At 34.4% G+C, this 22,807-nt stretch overlaps 1 protein-coding gene across 2 annotated transcripts in view; it reads right to left on the bottom strand.

Annotated features, from left to right (window-relative positions):
* KCNT2 (potassium sodium-activated channel subfamily T member 2) overlaps nucleotides 1-22,807 on the bottom strand; it is a 153,244-nt gene that overhangs the window by 69,998 nt on the left and 60,439 nt on the right. For both annotated transcript variants that reach the window (XM_042785671.1, XM_042785664.1), the window contains exon 9: nucleotides 22,504-22,598. In XM_042785671.1, the coding sequence (XP_042641605.1) occupies nucleotides 22,504-22,598 (95 nt within the window). The remainder of the gene's footprint in view (nucleotides 1-22,503; nucleotides 22,599-22,807) is intronic.

The raw sequence follows: 22,807 nt of genomic DNA on the forward strand, positions 1-22,807 counted from the left end.
CTGTCCACAGGTCTTACTGCTATTTCACATGCTGAAGGTTTTTAAAATATTTCACTTTGAAAAAATACATAATGATGAAGAGCTTCCCAAGCTTAAAATATGGTCTTCCCTAATATAGTAAAATTACTTTGATCAGTTCAGGCTTTTACATGATATTCACCTATATGAAGAAAATCAACGTGTGAACCACCCTGAATAGTGGAGTTTTCCCCTTGGAGATAGCGAAATGATTTCTTCTTAGAGAATTAGATAAATAATTGATAAATAATATTATATTCCTTAGTAATTATTCTACAACATAACAAAGATGATTTCTTCATATATGGTATCCAGATGGCAATAGTCACTCATTAATATCTGCCATGCTAAGATCTTTGCATCACCAGGGAGACCCTGTGTTTATAACAGCTTTAGCAGTTGTTCTTCTGTTCTCTGTTCTGTTCTCTAAAAATAATTTATCTGTGGGCAGTGGCATTTCCAGAACATATGGATCAAATTCCCAGTTTCCTTTTCACAGTTCTAGCATTTGTAGTTTTCACACATTTCAAAATGTTCTAGAAAGGGTGGGGTTTTTTTTCCCCGTTGTTTGCATAAGTTTCATACTTCAGTCAGAACTGATACTTTTATATCCCTATCCAATTTGTCCCATATTTTTCACTGCAGTTGTAATCTAGATCTTCCATAATTTCACTATGTTCCCAGGTTCCCAGTTTTTCTTTTCTCCTTCCTTTTTTTTTTTTTTTTTTTTTGACAAAAAGGATAATTGTACTTTTGTTCCTGAAAATATTAACAGGACTATAAGGAATTATGTTAATGAAGCTTTCTTTTGGTCTCAGACAAGGAAGTTTTTCAGCTAAATTGTCTTCCAATGTTAATTTGAAATAATGGAGTATACTGCAGAGGCATCCAAGTATGGAAAAATAAGCTATTTAAATATGATAATTCACATAAGTTATATGTAATTTAAAAGCAGAACGGTGATGGAATTTTAATTCTTGATTGTTATTAATCTTGATCACCTTGGTGCATTTTCTTCTCTTTAGTTGTTTTTTGTGGGTACATCTCTAAAACACATAACCTTGACTTCAGGAATTAAGGTCACAAGGCCCAGGAAAGCAGCAACTATGCTCAGACAGTGACATGGCTCCCACACAACAGGACAATTGCACCATGTCAGTAAGTGTGTTAAGTATCTGCACATAGGTTTGTGTTGAAGAATAATGCATGATCCTACCACTGGTAGAAACGTATTTTTTCTGATGCTGGTGCCTGTGAAATTGCTTGGTGTTTATATATGCAAAAGGATCAATTTTACCCTTTTATCTGACAGGATGGATAACTTCGGTACCCTAGGGGATTTTTCTACATTTTCAAATAATGAGAATTGTTTCTTTACTGTTTGTTCTTTTTGTAAAACCTTAAAAAAAAAATTAATAGCTTGCTGGTAGGAAAACTCGAGTCTTGATGAAGGAGATACTTTCTTTATTATTAATATTCTTCATGAGCTTTCTGTAGCCAGCCCACTCAAACACACTTTAGCTTAACTGAAATAAGCTAATATATCATGAACCATTTCAGCCTTTTCTAAGCGAACAGCAAAATTCCGATTGAATTTAGTGAGACTGAGATTTAATTTTATCAGCTGTACTACCTTATAGTCCTATATATCCCTATTCCTTGGAGCCATCAAAATAATTTTGTGTCTGATCCAAAATGTTGTGGATTCAAGCTGTTTCTCACTGAACTCAGCGGGCATGAGCCAGAGCTTCTCACATTTAGTTAACAATATTAGTCACTAAGACATGGGAGCTATTTCCTCTTTGCTAAAGCAGAAATTCAGCTCTTCTGACAACTTGTTGAACAAATTAATTTCTTTCCTCAAAATTGCAAAAAGTAAAGATAGTAACATGTAATCCCTGAAGATTAGTCATGTTTAGTTTAGGTATCATTTGAACTTTTGAGAGTTCAATCTTCATTTTACTGGAAGTTTTCTTTCTAATTCCAGGAATTTTTGTTTGGTTGAGTATTTTATGTGCCAAAACTAACTCCTGTTTGTAAATAACGTACCTCCACATGTAGTACAGAAATAAATACTGTAGAGTAAAATAATCCCCGAGTAAAATAACCCGGCAAGTACTGTACATTAAATATCTTTATTTATAATATTTTTTTAATAATATATTTTGCATCAGTTTGTATTTTCATTTGTCAGTGTTTCCATATATGTCTGATTTCTACCCTTTTATTTTTACTTTTAGAGAAAATTATTGTTTACAGGTACAATCTCTTGAGGTCTAAAATAATGCACCAGAGGCTGAAGCCAAAAGCTGGGAGATGCTTAGGTGTCTTCAGGATTAGGCAGCAGCTAACAGCATTGTTTTCTTTGGACTTTAACTTTGAGCTTCAACTTGTATAATTACTTTGTTGTGTTTTAAGTAGCTAGCTACAGGGACTAGCTAGTTAATATGTTGAAATCAATGAGGATTAATTTTATCGGGTTCAGTGAATATTCTGTGTACAAGCTCAGTGCTTATATACTACAGAAGTTATATCTGAAATAACTCACAAATATAGTAAATCTGCATATTTAGTAAGTGTTCCCAGTAGTTTCTCACACCCAAAACTCTAAAGTTTCCACATATCCTACCACAGAATAGTGATATTAGAACAAATTACTAATTAAATTACAATTATTTGATTATTCTGTACTGACAGTTGCTGTTTGTATTACTTTAAAATTTTCTGATGCTATTGTCATAGATTATTTTTTTTTTTATGAGAAAAAGTGGAATGAAAAATCAGTCACCAAACTTTAGGAAATATTTATGGGTAAAATTAAAATACAGTGAAATACTGAAAACGACGACCATGTTAACTTTCCAGGAAATACACAGGCAGGCATTTGAGACATAGTTTATCACTTTAGTGGCCATAACTATCTGCTTAAGGAAATGAAGATTTTGCAAAGTTCACCCGAGATGTTTAAAGAAACTTCCCCAATCTTTACATGAAAATAAAAAGTGGCTATAGAACAGTTCATACTTCAGGTTCACTCTGGGAGGCATGTAATATCTCTTAGAAGGCTGATAAATGCATAGAGGTTTTGCCTGAAATTGAGGAAAGGTGCTCAGTACTTGACAAAAATTTTACTATTAAGCTGGTTCCAGTCTTAAGTCCTCAATATGAAAATGATGTTAGGACTAATGATTAATCATTAGTCATTTCATGGAGAATGCCCTGCTTTGTACAGAGGCAAACAGTTTTTCATACTGGAAGTTGTTTCTGTGGGTTGTTCTGTCTTCTAATGTAGAATCAGATGCAGTTTTGTCCAATATTTTAAAATGACACATTATTGGAAAAGCAATTCTCAGTGCTTGTAGAATTAGTAGACATAGAATCATTAAATGCTCGATTTGCACTTCATAAAAGTCTGCGTTGAATACTGATATAACTGGAGTGACATTGAAGTGGCATTTTTTTCATTCATTGTATCACATACATATAGAACTATTATATGTTGATGTCTGAATGATAATACCTGTCCTCTGAATTTTAATTATCTTTTTCCTATAAGACACTATTGTGTAGTCTGGTACTACAAAAGGTGAAGGTGTTGCTAACCACCTTACCTGTGACCTAAAAACCTAATGCTTTCTGACAGAACTTTGATTCTTGTGTAAATAATGAAGAAGAGGAAAAGAAAAAGAGCAAGGGATGAGCAGAAACTACTGCAAGTAAATGTGTGAAAAGACAATCAGAAAATACTCTGACCAATAATAAAATATCTACCTTGTTGAAACACCCTGAAGCTGAAGTTTTAAGTTGCTAAAAATCATATGCTTCAATTTTTTACATGCACTGTGATGGCTTCTCAGGTCTTCTATAAAACCTGTTTTTTTTTCTAAATGTTTATTTTCTGAAAAGTGATTTTCCATAAGCAGCATTAAAACAGAAAAAAAAAATATTACTAGTTTAAGTAGATGTGCAATTTTCAAAATGTTAAAATGACAGAATCTGGTAAATATATCTTGTATAATATATAGAATTTAAGAATTACAATGAGAAGTTCCAATTTGCACCCTTCATTCCATATAGAAGGCTTTAAAGCTGTGGGAATATCTGAATTCCAGGACATAGAAATTATTAATTGCATACAACACAATGAAAGGAAATGAGGGAGAAATGCTGATTTGAAAAAGATGGAGGTTGTTATGCTGTCTTTAAAGTAAGTCAGTAAAGAAATACAGTTGCTACTCTTAGTTGGTAACAAATGATCCTACAAATGCAGTAGAGCATGCTGAAACGTATGCACTGACTGGACCAAAAAAAAAAAAAAAGATACTGCAGGAAATTGTGGCTTCTTAATATTCAAGGACAAAATTAATGTTATAACATGTATCTCACATATTTTTGCAACTTTAATGCCACTTCATCAATCCAATGTAAAGCTTTTGATTTTTCCAGAATATTTTCTTTTCAGAGACTGGCATATGTTTTCATACAACATTCTCCCTTTTTTTCAGAATCACAGTAGTGAAGGGAAAGACTCAAATTACTTCAACAGGCTTTGAATCAAGCTCTTCGGTTCTGTAGGACTTTGAATACAAACTGAGGTAGGGGTGCAGAACTCTCTCTCACTACACAGTAATCCCACCATGTCAGAAATGAATTCTGAATTTCTCTTCAGCTGGAAAGGTCACATTTTTCTGTATTCCAACTGTATCTTTATCTTAAATTATGGTGTTTAATGATATCATTATTGCTTACCTGCATTTTCTAATAATCTAATATTTTCCTCCCCCAAAGATCAGTACATTATATGCAGCTAATGTTTGCAAAAACTCAACTTACAAAAATAAACTTCCACTAGTAAGCCATGTGACTTCCAGAAACTGCAGAACATCTTGTTAAGCAGAATAGGATATTATGAAATAACTAGCTGTATATAAATATTTGTTGAAACTGATTGAGAACCTTTCTACTCTTGCTGCTGCATTTTGTGAAATGAGAAGTAAAGCTGCAGTAAAACAACTCTGGTCATTGAGACTGAACAAGTAAAGTCCCACTGTGGGCAGCATTCAGCTCTATGCACAATTCAGTTTCTAAATCCAAAGAACTATCTGTATTTTTGTATGATTTCAGTCTGCCCAGGTGCTTTCATGGTAAACAAAGTAAACCTTGACGTTCCAACTTCAGTGTGTCAATACTGTTGCAGCTAAGAGCCTGCTGGAGTTTGATGTTTTAGACTGCTCACCCAAGGAGTCAGTAACTATTCAGGAAATAGAATCATGCAGTCAGTACTTCAACCACCAGATACTCTTCACCTGCAGGGCATTACAGAATTAGGTAATACTACATACCTATCTTTTCTCAGGAAGAATAATTAAACTATTTATAATAATCAGAAATTATATGTGTTGTGCTAGAAAATTCAAATGCAAACTTCTAATTTAATACACCCAATATGTTATGCTTTGGAACATGATGTTTAATGTTTCTTGCAATAGTTTTGAAATACTCTTTAAGGGGGCAACAGTTGTTATGCAAACCACCCACACTCATTCCATCAAATTGAATTAACAATTAAAAGGTTCATTATCTAAGTATTTGTTAAATGTGCATAAGAAGCAACTAACCCAGAATGTAGAATCAGGATAGGAATTGGAGACAGAGGTGTTGATTATGACCAGGTAACACATGTATTTCAATTCCTAGTGACAGAATGCAGTCCACAGTTATTCTCTTAGCATAAATAATAAAGAGTAATAAGAATCCTTATAAATATGAAGAAAACCTAGATAATGCAAACTAGCCCTAGGACTCTGTTTGGGTATCTGCCTGAACATAAGTTTGTTTTGAGGTAACTCATGGAAAATCATAGTCAATTAAGAAAATCTGGTATACCACTATAGAAGTTGTTTAACTGTGTACTTGACAGATTTGATACATGCTAAACTTGCATTTTAATAATCAGATTTGTTTAAAAAAATCTTGAATCATAAAAGGTTGGTGAAGAGAAGCCAAGAGTAACAGGGAAACGGAAACTCAGTCTTTTAAAACTCTGAGATCAAGTTCTATCTACTATGGAAGCACCACTTTTAATCTTGTTTATTATTTGCTCCTTTTTGAAGGAAGTAATCATTATTGATTAGATTGCTACTGGAGATATGGAAGATCCAGCTTCATATTCATCCTCTATGACTGTGAATTCAAATCCAAATCCTGTTTCTTTCCTCTTTATCATAGTGATGGAAATGGTAAAAAGAGACAAAAAGATTCTCAAGTAGTATGGATAAAGTTTCCAAAAGGACAGACACAGAAAAAATGGCTAAGTGGATTAGGCAAAAGGCTCCTCTAATTCAGTGTCCCACTTCTACATCATATTTTTAACGAAAGAATAAGAAAAGACAGTATTCAAAGATTCTCCTCTGAAATACTCTGCCTACATTAAAAGAACTTGTAATAGTAATTCAGTATGCATACCCTACTTGTGGTCTATAAGCAAGTTTTCTCTGATGGAGGGTGAATCAGCTCTGAGTACATCCTAGCCTAGGTACACTTCAGTCTCATTATAAACATTTATTTGTTGTAAACAAGCCTGCAGTTACTGACCTTGAAGTATTCTCTCTAATGTTTACACGTATTCTGTACCAAAGCTGCCTACGGTAAGAGTGTTTCCAGACCTCACTGAAACATGTATAATCTCTCAGTGCCTGGAAAATCCTAGATGCCAATATTCCTTTATGGAAGTTTACTGGATTTACACAGCTCTTTGTGTGCATCTGTAGTGGTAAGACACCTGAGCTTCAGCCTATTCGGATAGTTTGTTCACGTCATATCTAGTTTATTAAATTTTTGATTCCCATATAAGCTAGGCCATGGAATTAAATACATGTTTAGGAGAAGAGTTGATTCAATATAATTTTACAAACCCTCAAGACAGGATCAGTCTTAGATGATTTACAACCTTACAACTGTTACATTATGATGATAGTCTATAAACTACTGATAAAATTGTTTTGTTCATTTTCAACCTAACTCAACACATAGCATATTTTAATACCAAATGGATTTGATTTTATTTTTAAGTATTCATTTTGATTCATCTTAGACTCAAAACATGACAACTTCTCCTCTCCTAGTTCCTTCTTTTTAAGACAGGCTTTTTGTGGTATAGGATTTTGGAATTTTCTTCTTAGTTTTTCTTCAAGTCTGGTGATGAAAATTCTGACTTTATCAGATTTTGCCTTTTCATTTGATTCTCAAGGATATTCATCATGGATCTTCCCTACACTTCTATCCATTTTTACAACTCCTTGACAGCCTCTCAGTTGTTTGCATTTTGAGTACAACTCTTTTTTTTTGCAGCTGTCATTGCTGCTATTAAAACAACTGCTTCAGGATAATCCAAATTGCCTTCTCCAGTTGCAAAATTTTTGTGTTAATAACACCATTAACAAAAATTAATTTATTAGAAATTTACAGATTAGTAATATTCAAGAAGAATGGTCTTTCTTGCACTGCTTATCCTGCTGTGAAACTCAGGCCCATAGTGAATACAGGGTGGAGTGGTCTAAAACTTGAAAGTGATTCACAGCAGATACCACTTGTCTTATCCACCTTAACCATAGGCATGAGGGGTGCAGCCCTTTGGAAAGCTCACAGGTGAAATTTTCCTTTCCAGCTTAAATTTCCATAACACATACATTCTGTTGCAGTGTCACACCCAAACTCTATCAGAAGTGAATTTTACTTGAAGACATGGAAGAAACTGTTTTCTGCTTGCCTTATTTATACCTCACCCAGAGTTTTCTAATATGCTATTGCAGCCAGTCATCACTGTCTGTAATAAGTTAGTCTTTTGCCCAGAAAGTTTCATTCACATTAGTTTTCATCACTAATTATCTAAAAGGACTGCACATTATAATGATAATGATGAACAGTATAATGATAATCTTCATCATTAGAAGACATGGAGAACTGAGACTGATACCAGAAAGCTGACTTTTCCAGAGCCAGAACACAGGCTCTGAGGCCCCCTTGAAGCATGGTCTACCTCACAAACTCTACCCTTCCAGGTCCTGCAAGTCTAGCTTATAGAGTGATTATTTTATATAGCAATATTTTAGTATGTAATGTATAACCGAAGCAAGAAAAACTAGTCATGGAATATTACTAGAATGAAATATTTCTATTTACTAGAAACAGCTTATGTTTACTGAGCTTATGGATTCTTTTGTTAGGCACTCGAGGGAGAAGAGCTTTTCTTGAGAAAAACAACAGAATATGTGTTTTGAAGACTAAAGGGTGAATACACAGAAGACCCGGATATGTAGGCTAGAAACTGATGAGAAATATCTGTTTCTCATGGCAGCTGCTTGCTGTGCTTTACATAATCTTCCTGAGAACAAAGGAGAGAGGTTTGCAGATACAGAGAGGAGACAGATGGAACATGATGGACTTACTTGAACATTTTCAGAAGCCCAAATGAAGACCGCTGTGAAATGTTACAATTATGTAGGAACATAGAGATAAGAGATCTGTTGTAGTCCTTATATTGCACAATGTTTATGCTTACAACGAGGAGTTCATTCAGCAGATGAGTATTTATAGATTAGTGAATGCAAAAGATTTATGATAACATAAATAAGGATGTAATCTGTTTCATTTTGGATTTTATTATTGCACTATTACTTTTTAAGTAGTTGTGTGCATTTTTATGAACTAAAGATGGTATTTTAAATTGCTCAAGATGCTGAACAATGAACATAAGCACATCCTCTAGTACTTTTAATAATAATTGAAAGTATCAGTTAAAATAACAGCACTGCATATTATTTAAATTATAAAGTTGTGCTCTTTTAAAATGTGGTAAGCCCCTTATGTTTATAAAATGAAGCAAGCAGACAGGTTTGTTCTCCAAGTCACAAGTTAGATGGACATATCTGTTTATGCATCTCTGGATGTTGGATAAAACACACCTTATAGGTGGGAAACTTCCTATTGTGTACGCTTCTCTCATTTCAAGCTGTGCTGTGAAATCACTGACTCACCAATGGTCTTTTCCCTGTTACGATTATGAGTATTTCCCTTCATTATTTTTGTTGTTATGTGCACAAATATGGCATCATTCAAACTTCTTTCCTATTCATAGTTGTTGTCAGTGTTGGTACCTCTGCCAGTGAAGTCATCTGTACAGAAAAGAATGAAGGCCACTAGTTACTGTAGCCTCCTTGCAAACATCAGGAACAGTTGCGCTTCATTTCTTTGATTCCTCTCAGCTCTTACCAACTTGTTTCTTGGGGTACTGTCATCACCTTTTGTATTTTTGTAGAGAACTCTTGAGATTGTGAAAGACAGTGACAAGGGATGGATTGATAATTAAATGGGCAGATGACTGCAGTCTAAGCAAGTGGGAAAAAATCTGGCCAATAATTAGGCAGTGAGGAAAATGGAAGCATGCACTGTGTTGCTGTTTTACAAGGGTACTCTCCAACAAGCTGGTTAAATGAGTGGCTGTATGGTCAGTCTCAAGACAATTGCACTAACGTGCAGTCTCGGTCTAATTAGAAACACTATCTGTAGGCTCATGACAAGTAGAAAGTCCACTGAAAAAAGTAGTACAAGATCCAAAGGGGTGTATGGAAACCACCATGTGATTTAAAGTACTTTTTTTTTTCTTTTTTTTTTTTTTTTTAATATTCCTATGGTACGCTTTGGCTCCTTTATTTCATAATAATTTATTAAAAAACCAAGACCATAAATGAAAATACATGCCACATAAATAATTTTTTCTTGTTTGTGTTCCTACTGGGAAGAAATTTTTACTTCAAAGTTGCCTCCTTGCTGTCCGACTGTCTTAGCTAGAGATAAGTTGTTTGAGCAATGGCCAGAGAAAAAACTGGCCTGTCAACATAATACAATTAAGCACCAAGCTTAACACTTACATTTGCCGAAATAACAGAAAGGGGGAAAATGTTAAATAGAGGTTGTCTAGTGGGGTGAAAATTACAGGAGGTACATGCTAGGAGATAAAAGCAATATATCATATATTGCAAAACTAGGCTCCTTTATGGTTTGAGTTTCTGCTTGGAGGCCTAGCAATTCTTCTACCTATGACCCAGAGGACTTAGGTACCTTGGACTGTCTGTGTCTTGTTTGGTTTGATCAGCGAGCTCCATGATTTCATCATTCTCCTCCTGCTCCTCACAATTGTTAGTGCTGTTGGAGTCCTGATGGTGTTTTGAAGGAAATGTTTTTGTTGAGTGAAAAAGTCTGAACCTTGCAATTGCTAAAGAGCTTCCTGAAAGTCACAGAAGTTTTTATGAATTCCATCTGAGTTTTCTTCTTTGGGCTACTGGTTTTGACCATGTGTTTGCTTGACTAAAACCTTTCAAGTCTGATAACTTCTTTAGCTAGAATTCAAATGGATTTATGCATATAACTCTTTCTAACCTCACAGGACTATTCTGAAGTCTGAGGTGTGACTTTAACAATCACAAGTACGTTTATGATAGTTTAGGATGAAATCCCAACAAGCTACCTTCTCAAAATAGTGCACTTGATTACACTCATCATTTAAAGGAAGAGCGCAGGTTGTATCAGGATGACCAAAATAGAGCAGACATTCGAGTGAAGAGGGAAGCTGATTCAAGTAGCCAGCAAAATAATGCGGGATTAACGATCATAATACTGAAAAGATGAAGGCAGAGGAGGAAGAAGAAGGAAGATGACCGTGACTACCAGGACTGACAGCACATTATATAGTAAGTCTCTGCTATGTTTTGTCTGGCCTATTTTCCCCTTCATCGCTTAGCCCATGGAGAATACTCAGTAAGATTTTAGTCTTACTAAATACTCACTAAAGCCCTTAGAATTAGACTTCCACTCTGAATATTTAAGATGAAGTATTTCACATTTGCCTTGAAGTTGGCTGAATCTTTATTTTCTGCATTTTTTTTTTTTTTAGTTTTACAATAGGAAATGAACAAAAAGAGATTGAGTGAAGGAGGCAGCTGAAACATGACAATCATTCTTTTTGCCATATTTATCCAATTCTAGTAAAAGTACATACATGCCCGCATTTAGCTGTGCCCTCTCATCGGTAATTTTATTTTGAACTTCACTGCATAAAGTATTTCCTTTTGTTTTCATTGCTCATCAACAATGATAACGAATTTACAAAATATGGTGCTGTATTTAATTTGTTGATATCAATACACCATAAACTGAAAAGCAAATTAAGTACACGTGCTCATTCTCAGCAGTTGACTAATGTTTGTCATAAATGTAAGCCAGTTGTAATAGATGTCTTGAAAATACAAAAAGGTAATTTAAAAGTTTATTGAATGCCATGAAGAGTTTTGTTCTTACACTGTACAGTTAACCAAAGCAGTAGAATGCATGTGATTATAGGAGACCATAACGTACTGGATACTTTTAAATAGCTTCATCCCTTATATGATCTCCTACTCTTTTTGTAATGTATTAGTAAATATACTGCTTTACTGTGGAATGTAATTACCTACAGTATTCTGTTCCCAAAGGAACTGACAATTTGATTTCATGGCTGTTGTTAAGTTTTCAGTCTGCAAAGTCAACCCACGGTTTGTACTTAAGTGTTTATGAAATGAATACCAATTATTTTTTCTTCCTTATTGCTGTGACTCAGGGCACTTCCACTCTAATATACAGTATATATAATTTTTCATATATATAGTAGAAATGTACAACTTCCACAAACAAAAAAATATAGCTGTGTTATTGCAAAGAATGGGAGCACATATTCAACTTTAAGCTTATATTTGAGTTTCTTTATAAGTATAGTTAGATATTTTACTGAGGTTGAGAGATAACAAAACTCAGTATAATTTACTGTTTTTAACCTTTTTTAGGACAAGGTTCTAATTGCCAATGGAAGTACAGAACTCATTAATCACAGTGCTGTTTATCTGGATTATAACCTAAAGGGTCCTTATTTACAGACTTCTGTTTCGTGGTGGAGAGGGAGAATGGGAAGTGATATCTAACAGTGCTAGAAATACAAATTTATTGCAGCTGAGATACCATTTAGAGATTAATCTTTAACAGTCTCTGACATCAGGTTGATGTTTAATTGTTGTGAGTAAGTGACACATGTTTTAGTAAAGACTTTTGCTGAAGTCCACAAGCAATTATCAGAGATTGAGTTTACAAGTAACATTTTTGTAATGGATCATTCTTTTAATTCGTTACTTCCTTTATTTAAGCTCAGTAAGTTATTTTGGCATGTGACAGCTCTGTCAAGGGGGATGGGGCACCTATTGCTAATGGAAAGAATATCACATCACAAGTGAGTTAGAGAAATCTGTGGACATTGAACTTTTACATGTATTTGTTTATCACCCAAATGTGATACTATGATTGGATGACTACCCCTCTACCCCTCTAGTGTTCACCTGTTTGAAAAATATCTGTCTAAACATTATAGTACTTTCTAATGTTATATCATGTATACAGAAGAGAAAACTTATAATTTTTTCTTTTAAAATTCATTGTAAATGCACTAAAATACATCTTCTTTTTAGATCATCTCACATCACATCCCTAGCTCTGCCAAAGCCTCTGAGATGTCATTTCAATATTCCATAAAGTTATGCCTAATACAGGCAGAGTGTGAGTGAGTAACTGCTGATGGCTAGTGCCAGCTTCTGTTGTTAGTGTGGCCAAAGTTGTATCAGCATCTTTTTTAACTCTTCACTTTCTGATTTGAGAAAAATGAACTTTGCTAAACTTCACACCCTTAAAATACAGTTGGACTATGAAACAGACAACTCTAGTGATTTGTTCACTTTTATTATACTGATCACAAATCATCATAATAAATTACTGCTCATCAGAGAACCAGAATAACTGATGGCATCTAATAATACAGTTAAATGTGTTAGCACAAACCACCATAAACACCAAATTCTAGTAAAGTAAAATAGTTTGTCAGCCTAATGAATCAGTCAATGAAAGATATATTTTTTTAAGTCTGCATGCTAATGACAACTTCATTTTTGAGCCAGGAATTGTGAGTGATGATGATTTGCTGCCAGGCATTGAATTTTAAATAGTGAAGTAACATCCTAAACACAGTTAGTCATCCGTTGTTACACATGGTATTCTATTTGCTACTGTCTAAAATGATGATAACATTCTCAAAGACAGCATGTGAGTTTTAGCTTTTTTCTTTTTACTGCAAAGATAAAACAAAGAATGTGAAAGGTGATGACTTCCTGTAATGAATGAGATGCAAGACAGGGGTTTTTAACACATATTTTATCTATCAAATTGCCCCTTTAAGGAGAACTTTACCTGTTTCTATTGAAGCTCTCCCAAAACTAAAGCAAAACCTAAGATTTGTCTTACTAACATTATGATACAGTATTTCACAACCTGCAGACTTTGTTTATATTACAGATTGACTTTTATTCTAGCATTTTATTTTACCAAAGTTATTCTTGTCACCCCTGTTTGGAAGGTAACACGCATATTTTGCATATGTAACATTTACATTTTCACGCAAGATATCTACTTGCAAGTCTGTGATTCAGCAGCAGGTGTATGTGTGCATCTGGTTTATAAACTAATGGAAAGCTGAATAGAGAACCCACATCCTAATAATTTGCATGCCTCCACCTGTCTGTTGAGTTTACCTCCATTGCTCCCTATGTCTCAATCCCCAAAAGCTTTGACTACATATTGCACATATTAAAATATGGTAATTGATTTTTGGTAATAGAATATGGCATTCCACTTCCCTTGGACGTTCCTTATTGTCCTTGCTCTTTGGATAATCACTTCTAGATTTTCACCAAATTCCCCTTTATTACATCATGGGGTTTGTATGACAATTACAGAATTATATGTTGTGGCCTCAGTTCTGTCCTTATTTACATCTGTGTGACACAGAAATTTAAAGCAGGCTTTGCTAGTTTAATTTTTAATTTTACTAAGACTCTGTCTATGTAAGACTTTACATATGCCTTGTAGTCATTCTATACTGTACTATGTTCCTGCAAAAGAAAATGGAGAGTATTGCATTTAGAATAACTTTGAGGAATTTTATGTGTTGCTTTACACATGCTGGCAAGCCATAATTAGTTAATATTAGCAGTAGCTTGGTTTTATTTATCCCATAGAATTCAAAATATGATTGTGAAAGAAGGGATGCTATGTAGATGCAGTCTTTTAGAATTGTATTTCTAACAGTCCAAATGTTATATGACTCAAAATCATTTCCATTTTTTCCTCCTTTCATAATGGTAATTGGTCTTTGCTGCCAGAACAACCTTTTCTTGTTATGGTATCTGGTAATATTATTACTGTATTACAAGATGTCACAATAAAAGCCTAAAAATTGTTCTCCCAATGGCATATTCAGAGTGCATAATGTTTTGCAAAATACTGTGTATCCATCCCAAATATTCTCAATGCATCTTTAATGAAAAGCTGTCCAGATTATTGTGAATATTATCAGCATTTGGTATCTGACAGACATTTTTACATCATGTGAAATTTATTGGGGAAGAACCTGAGAGACATTTTATCTCCTTCTTGGGCAGGAATTTGGTTTTGAATCTGTTTTTACACTTCACTTAAATATGCATATTCTGATGAGTGAATTTTCAGTACCTTCACATAGCAGAAAAAAAATATAAGAGAATGATCACAAATGATTCACAGGATAGAGGCTGGAACTTTCAGAATGGAAATTAATTTAATGTCTAACTCCCACCAAGAGTAAGTCTTGAAAGCCACGCTGAAAGTTTTTCCTAGTGTCAATTAAAAATATTGATTTAAACAGCACACTGGTAAATTGTGAAATTGCCATTGCATTAATTGTCAAAGGATGATTCACCTGACCTATAATGTGGAGTTAAATGCCATAAAAATTATTAAAATATTGTGTGGTACAACAAGAAAGAACACAAAATGTGGATAAGTTTATTTTGTCTTTCAGATTTATTAAAATTTAACTTTTCCCACCTTTATCTAAATTCAGTTTGGAACTACTGATTTTCATCTTAATAAATGATCTGCAACCTCTGCTATAAAATCAGAAAAAGCTTTGACTGTAACTTGAGAAGATCAAAAGTACCCAAATCCCCAGCTCATCTTCCAGGGTGCAATAAAACAGAAATCTCTCAACCATATTGTTTACTTCCTTAATTTAGTATTTCTCTAAATATTAAAAAGAATAGGAGGATATGCTTATAAGTAATCTATAGTTGACACTCCATTTCACAGAGGCTTTGTAAAGGGCAGCTTTCTGAGGTACCATTTAGTCTCATTATTTATTTTTAGAAGACAAGATGACTACAAATGTATCTCTCACACTCGGAAGATAATTTAGACTGAACTCTAACCTTTATGTCTTTGTTCCACAGACCACAGTAAATAGGCTATTCAAATTAGTATTAATTTCCCTGGTCTCTGTCTCTAGTTTTAGATGTTCCATTACATCAGTTGCACAAAGAATTTCCTGCATGTAGCATGGGAAAGATGCTGACATAATTATTTTAGAAATAACTATGTAGAAACTTCTAAAAAGATTAACAAAGGAAATATTATGTCACTACAAAATTAGTAACTAAAATAGCATGGAAATCACTGTATAATTATCTAGGTTTCCACAGAAACCATGTTTGATGGATAACCAAAAAGATTTCAGATTGGGCTTCCATACTTCTAATCTCCCTATAATAAACATGATTTTTTTTTTGGGCCTTTCACAAACAACTGATGGGTTTTTCAGTAGCAGAAGTCTTATCCTATATGCTTTAAGCAATACTCTTTAACGGCACTAATCACCCATATGCTTTTTTTAAACTTTTTTGAACTTAAACATGTAAAAATAATTTTTTAAATGTATTATGACAAATACCACATTATTGACCAAAGGAGGGGGGGGAAGAATAAATTTATATATGGTAATATTCCTGTGTTGTCAAAATACAATAGTTGCATAAAAATAAGCAAGGGCTTATTTTATATCCAAGAAACAAGTTGGGGGTTTTATTACATTTTTTCATAGTAATTTTTCATTACATTTTCTCATCAAGCCTTTTCAAAGCCCTTAAGTATTAATAATACACATGTAAGTAAATGATCTCCAGTGTTATCAAAGATGAAAAAGGTGTGGCCCATCCTATAAGTCCTTATTCCATCATAAACAGGAGTTTTATCTGAATTTATGCTTCATTTAAATATTCTAAATTGACAATCATTTGTAGCAATACTCTGTTTTCACATGCTTCTCATAGAGCAGATTTTAACAAAGCCACCTTAGAAATTTCTATACCTAAGAAAAGATAAACTGCAATATGTTTTTCTCCTATAATAGATGATGAAAATGTTGTCCTTGTGTTCCTGTGCACAGTTTTTCCCAGAAGGAAATAGTTCAGATAAACTTTAATTGAATTTACAGATTATTGGTTTGCAAATAAACAATATTCATTTCTTAAAATGAATATTTTAAGAAATATTTTGTTATTGACCTTCCAGAGGCTGCACAACCTTTCTGGTGTTCCACCACTTAAGGAAATGTTAAGGTAGTGTCTGAAGTAGATTGCAATTCTAATTGTATACACTCATAGGAAAACCCATACAAACTGCCTTGATTCCAGTAATTGAGAAGCAGGACAACGGTAGGATGGAAGTTGGTAATAAGGATTTGGAAGGTACAGCATGTGCTACCTGGCCTGCTTCTAGATCTATTTGTTAATGTTTAGAGAGTACTACGTAGGAATATTTCAAAACAGAAAATAGATATCCTTTGTTTGAAACAAGCAAGTTTTTCACAGATCTGCTTTATTTCAGAGAAAGAAAAGCACAACCACTATTATTTTAATACTTTGTGAGATTAGTTGAATAATTCATTTTGTATTATTTACAGTTACTTACATCTTTTAATTAATGTTCTACTGCTACTCCTGTTTAGTCCATTAGACCCTGAGACTTCATGGGCTTTACCACTTTAGAATCATTGGATTTGATCAAACTAAATGACAGAATTACAGTTTAATTTTGTCCTGTTTTTGAATGCATCAAATCTTTCTAAATCATAAGCTGAGACAGGGCCTGAGCACTCAGAGTGCTATACAACAAAATGCAACATCGCAGAAAGAACTGTAGACCCAAAAAACATTTTATTCTACATTACATAATCCACCAACACTCTTCAGGTTTGTCCTACTTAATGCTAGGCATCTTTCTTGGAGAACTGCCATTGTATGCTCCTGATATAATCAACACAGAAGGGCAGAGATGCACAGACCTCTATGTTGTGATTTAGTTCCCTTCAGGGAACTCAGGGGCATTGCCCTCTGAGTTGTCTGTCTCTACTTATTGATAACAGAGAACTGGAGAACTGAGATGCCTTATTTTCTCTAACATTATGTGGGATTAATCGTTTTTTGTTTGGTTGCTTTTTTTTCTGTAACATACTGTTCCAAATCTGAAGGTCTTGGTTTGTCTTGCTTGGACTAAATCATCATCTGGATTTGTTTTCATCCTTACAAGCAACTTATTCCTACTGTTTCTTCCAGATGAGAATTTTGACATTGAGGCTACAGTACTGGCATACTACATTTACTCTGTAAATCAGTGTGTGAAAAAAATCCTAATTTTTTCATGTTGAAAGCACTGAAGGGTAAAAAATGTTAAGATCGACCTCAGTGAACTTCCAGTGAAGACATAAGCAAAGTTTGTGCAAAGTTTGTCTTCAGTATGAAAAAGTAAAGGCCCAGCTCAAACAGTTTGTAGCCACCTTTTTCACAGGCTAATCATTCTACACTGGTGATATATGACTAACACTGATTTAAAAAGTAAAATAAGTCTTAATAGATGATTCACTGTGTCACAGAAGGATGCCTGAAATAGTCATTCACTGTTATTCATCTTCTTGTACAATCTACAGAAATAATTGGTATTCTATTTGACAAACAGATGCAAACATCCATTAGCTAAATGACACAACATAGACTAGGTCTGCAACTTTCACTAGAACTCTATCAATAGTAACTGCTGAACAGTGTCATATAGAAGTACACATCTTTTAGTATATATATATAATTGCTCTGGTTAGGAGGCCACTGAAGCATTTAAGGAAAGAAAAATTATTGGATAGCCTAATCTGTCTTTGAAATCAGAAGAGAAAAAAAAATCCTTGTATTTAATCTGTAAACTACACATACGTGGAGTTGGTCTTATGAATTTATTGATCTGCAAGTGAGTTCTACCCCCATATCCATAAAGAATTATCATCAAATATCAGAGTGGAACAGAGCAAAAATTTTGTTGTGTGATTACTGTTTCTTCTGTAACAACATCGAAAATTGTTAACTGTATACAAAAATACAGAAGGAGCCTTTTCCCACTGTATTCTGAGTGCAAAGGGCACCCTGAATAATGGTATCTAAAAATTTTTAGATTAGCAAATTAACTGTAAACTTTAGATAATTTATTAACTTTTCATCTGAAATCTTACACCTGAGTTATAAGACATAAATTGGAATGCATCTAAGTGTGTAACCACAACTTACAAGATTCTGTTGTGGAAATGTAACTGGTTTGCTGTTATGCATGAGGGAGAAGTAATTATCCGTGGGTTTTCTGCTAGCTATGGTAGAAGGTAATTTTAAAATTAAATTATGCAGACAGGCGCAAAGTTGATGAGGAAGAGCTCCTTTTATGCATTTATGATTTTTAAAAAATGTTTTCTATAAATATGCTGTTTTCTTGCAGCTGTTGTACATAATATAGATTCCTCAAGTTGATCTTTGAAGTAAATTTCTTTTGAGAAGGACAACCAGTCAAATGGTAACAAATGCAATGCTGTTGTTTATACACTGGAAGAACAAGTAATAATGTATTGGGCTTAGACATACCAAATTTTCTCCCTCCATTGTAAAACATCAGGAGACCAGGAGGTCCAGCTAGGTTCTTCCCCAGGGTCCTGGGTGTGCTAAGGCACTTCTAAGTGACTGGGACTGAACAGTTCCTCCACATTTCAGAGAGCATAATTTCAGTTCTAGCTAGACAGATAGATGGCAGAGGCACGTTCCTACACGCTGAACTTGCACTCATACAAAGATCTAAGTATCTTCTGATATAAATATCCTCTTACTCTGTAAACACCCGAGCTTTCAGAAAAGATCCTATAATATACATTCTGCAGCAAAATTGTACTTTCAGAATTACCAGTGGCGGCATGTCAACTTCAGTATGCTTGTAAATATCCAGCTACTTTGTACTCTGTACAGAACTATAAGTTTCTGTTATTGCACAAGGAAGTAAAGAAAGCATATATTTTGCACCTCAGCAAAAACCTACTTTTAAATATGTTAAAAATAAACCCAAAATTCTGAAAAATTGACCAAGTAGCATATCTTATAGATATGAACTAATTGCTAGAAAGTAATCACGTTTCAGTGTTTATTTGTTTTAAACTTTCTCACAGAAATTACTATCAAAAGACTTACAAAAGTTTTCAGTCTCACTTGAAGCAGTAAGAAAGAACCTTTGTTCCACCTTTTCAGTGCACCAGTCTAACGGAGCTGGTAAAAAATGGAAGTAGAAGGAGGAGTCTTTCTGACCTTCATACCATCTTGGACTTCTTATAAAATAGGGTAATCCACATACGAAGTTATGTGCTGCCTCTTTCTATGTGTCTGATAAAAAACCATAGTTTTGAACAGAACCCAGTGTCGCAAAGTTACACTGACTTCTGAAATGCTGAGAAGCCAATGTTCCTATTGAAGCAGATGGTAAAAGCAAGCCTGTCAACCAGGAACTAAGAAGGGCTGTGGTGTTACAGTTTAATCTATACAGTGCCTGAAAGTTGTTACCTCATTAATCTTAAAGGTCGGCAGGGAGGCACAGTGAAAGCATTCATCAGTGGTGCCAAAAGCACACCATGAGCATGTCCCCATGGTACTGAATATATTTTAAGGGGAAAGTGCTCTGAAACTGTAAGCACTGTATTTAAGGTACTAATCTAGGTTTACTAATTTTGCTTTAATGAAGCTATGGTACTTCATGGACGAAGACAATATCTCTAAATGTAACGAAAACGTCGTTATGAAAACAGACTGGTGCTAGCTCAAAATTTTTTTGTGTTGTGCTTCGTTACATGTATGGATTAGTCTAGTGCTGGCTCCCGTATGTGTTTTGGGGGAATACACTTGGTTACCCCTTGTGGTGGCAGAAAATGTGAAAGATCAGCCTGGTGAATGCCATCCTTAAGTGGGCTGATTCCAGAAATGGACTTCACTCCTCTTTCAGCATGAAGAAACTCATGCAAACTGTGAATGATGTCTCTTAAAATGAAACATTGTCTCAAATTCACCACAGATGTAACATAATCAAAGACATTAAGCTGATTGATTTTGACTGGTTTTAGATAATTTTTTAGATATATTAAAAATATACTCTGTAATATGAAATCATACATGGATGTGTAAAAAAGTGTAAAAATGCCATTATGTGTGTTCATGTAAGCAATAGTAACAATTGCCTAAGCAGAGCTCCAGTCTTAGGCAAGCTGCAGATGCTTGAACAACTATTCTTAGTCATTCCAAATGTGCTTCATTTCCGTAGTTATTGCATTACTGGGTGTTTTCATCCTATTTAGCTTATTTTGCAGTCTAGCAGGGTCAATGCTAGGTCAGTATATAATGATCTATAATGAGCTGGTATCTGCGGCTGTTGAGACCAGACATAATTTCTGTAGTGGAGCTTGCCATTTTCTGCATGTTCTACTGTCAGTTATTAAAATGCCTGGTGGTGAGCATGATGTTCTGTTTAGCTGCAGCTTCTGTACCTTTTTCAACCAGGGATCATCACAGTGAGTTCTTAGGAAACATTCTTGTTATTAGCTTACTTCAGTGAAAGCTGGATACATATTTTATTCAGCAGTTCAGTAAAATATTGAACTAGGTTAGTAAAAAAGGTTAAGGAATATTTACTCAAGAGCTCTCTGTATTGTAAAAAATTAAAAAGCAAAATTAGAGCCAATTAAAAATGTCCAGGTGCTACAGTGATAGAATTTTATGCATTCTGGTTCAAGTACTGTAGTCCTTATTCATATAAAATTTCCTCTTAAAGGGTCATAATATTCAATAGGAAATTTAATCTCACAAAAATTTGTTAATGTTTAGGATTGTCAGCATTTGTCATTATGCAGTTGTGCGCCCATAAAACAAAGGGTAAAATTGGACCATTCATTTAGCCACTAGCTAGAACAAACTCCTCTTCTTGAATAAAGGACAGAGAGGGAAAAGACTGGAAAAGGCCATGTGTTATTTTACACTGTTATTACCACAAGGATTAGGCAGCACATAACAGTGGCTATCAGAAAAACAAGCTAGAGAAATAAAGTAAGAGAAAATCAAATCACTGTCTCCAAAATGACAGACCAAACTTTATCAGTGTACTGACCCAAAGGCACCCTGTCTGGCAAAATAAATACAGGGGATTTAGCCTTTCCACAGTGAACCATCTTCTCTGTTCGCTTCCCCCCTGTATACCATCTTGTAACACACACATTTTTCCTCTATTGTTCTGTGGGGTTTTTTCCATGTATGGTACTCATTTCTCAGGCACTACTGCTGAGGAAATTCTGTATGTTAAATATACTACCAAGCTACGTTATAACCACTATCCATTTATACAAACATAAGCATGACCATACTGGGTGAGACCACAGATTCATTGAGGCTACTCTACCTGTCTCCAGCCCTGATCAACAGCAGATCCCTAAGGCATAGTATAAAAATGGGGCAATCAAGTGGTGTTTCATGTGGATCTTTTCCTAGCCTCTAATAATCTGTAGTTCATTAATGTCATTAAGCAAGTATGCTTATATTTAATGCCATCAACATATTTTTTATTATGCTTCCCAAGCTTCTGTAAATTTAAGTTTTCAAGGTCCTGCAGCAAAAAGTTCTTCAGAGTAATACATTTTGGTTGTTTGAATCTACCATTCACTACTTTCTGTAATCTAGATTAATACAATCTACACATTCTGTAATCTAGATTATTAGCAACTGACCCCTGTACTCCTTATAGGAACCTGACTTGGTCATTAGAGTGATAAGGCTCTCGCCAGTCAGAGGAAGGTGACTTTAGTATGGATACTTCTATTAGTACTCTTCAAATTTGAGTAACTTTTCTGCTGAGATTGCACTCTTGATACATATGTAAATTTTTCCCCACTCCTCTCTCCTGTGCTTTTGCATCATCTGTATTTCGTTCCTTAGAGTAGGAATGATTTCCATCCCCATGCATGCACATTCTATTTCCAAACCCAGTGTATCACGACCCCAGCAATAGCAGCTGCTAGTTAACACTTTCACTGCAAGTATATTACTCGCTTTATTTCAATGCACGATTTCCACAATGCCTGTTTTATCACCATGCAGTAAAGGAAGAAAAGCCAGTATATATAATAAAAACAAAGCAATTTTGGCCACTTACCAAGTGAAGATAAGACACAGTAAGGTAGATATTAAAATGAGGACTTGGTTAAACATTGCAGACTGTGTGCGTTGGATGGCTCTGTGAAGATCATTCTATATTAATGGAAAATAGGTGTTATTTTTGGTTTTGAATTAATAAGGCATGAGCTCATTCTAAAGAGGAATTATATAGTGCCCTGATAAATGCAGTCATTCAAATGCACTTAGAATTTGCTGATCATATAGAATGGTGCAAAAGAGCCAGCTGTGATTCTGTGATTATTTAACTAGTTCTTTGTTCATCCTGGCACAGTTCTGATACT

The sequence above is a fragment of the Tyto alba genome, unplaced genomic scaffold, assembly GCF_018691265.1.
Source record: "Tyto alba isolate M040663 unplaced genomic scaffold, T.alba_DEE_v4.0 Super-Scaffold_1000006, whole genome shotgun sequence".
In the NCBI taxonomy this organism is placed as follows: domain Eukaryota; kingdom Metazoa; phylum Chordata; class Aves; order Strigiformes; family Tytonidae; genus Tyto; species Tyto alba.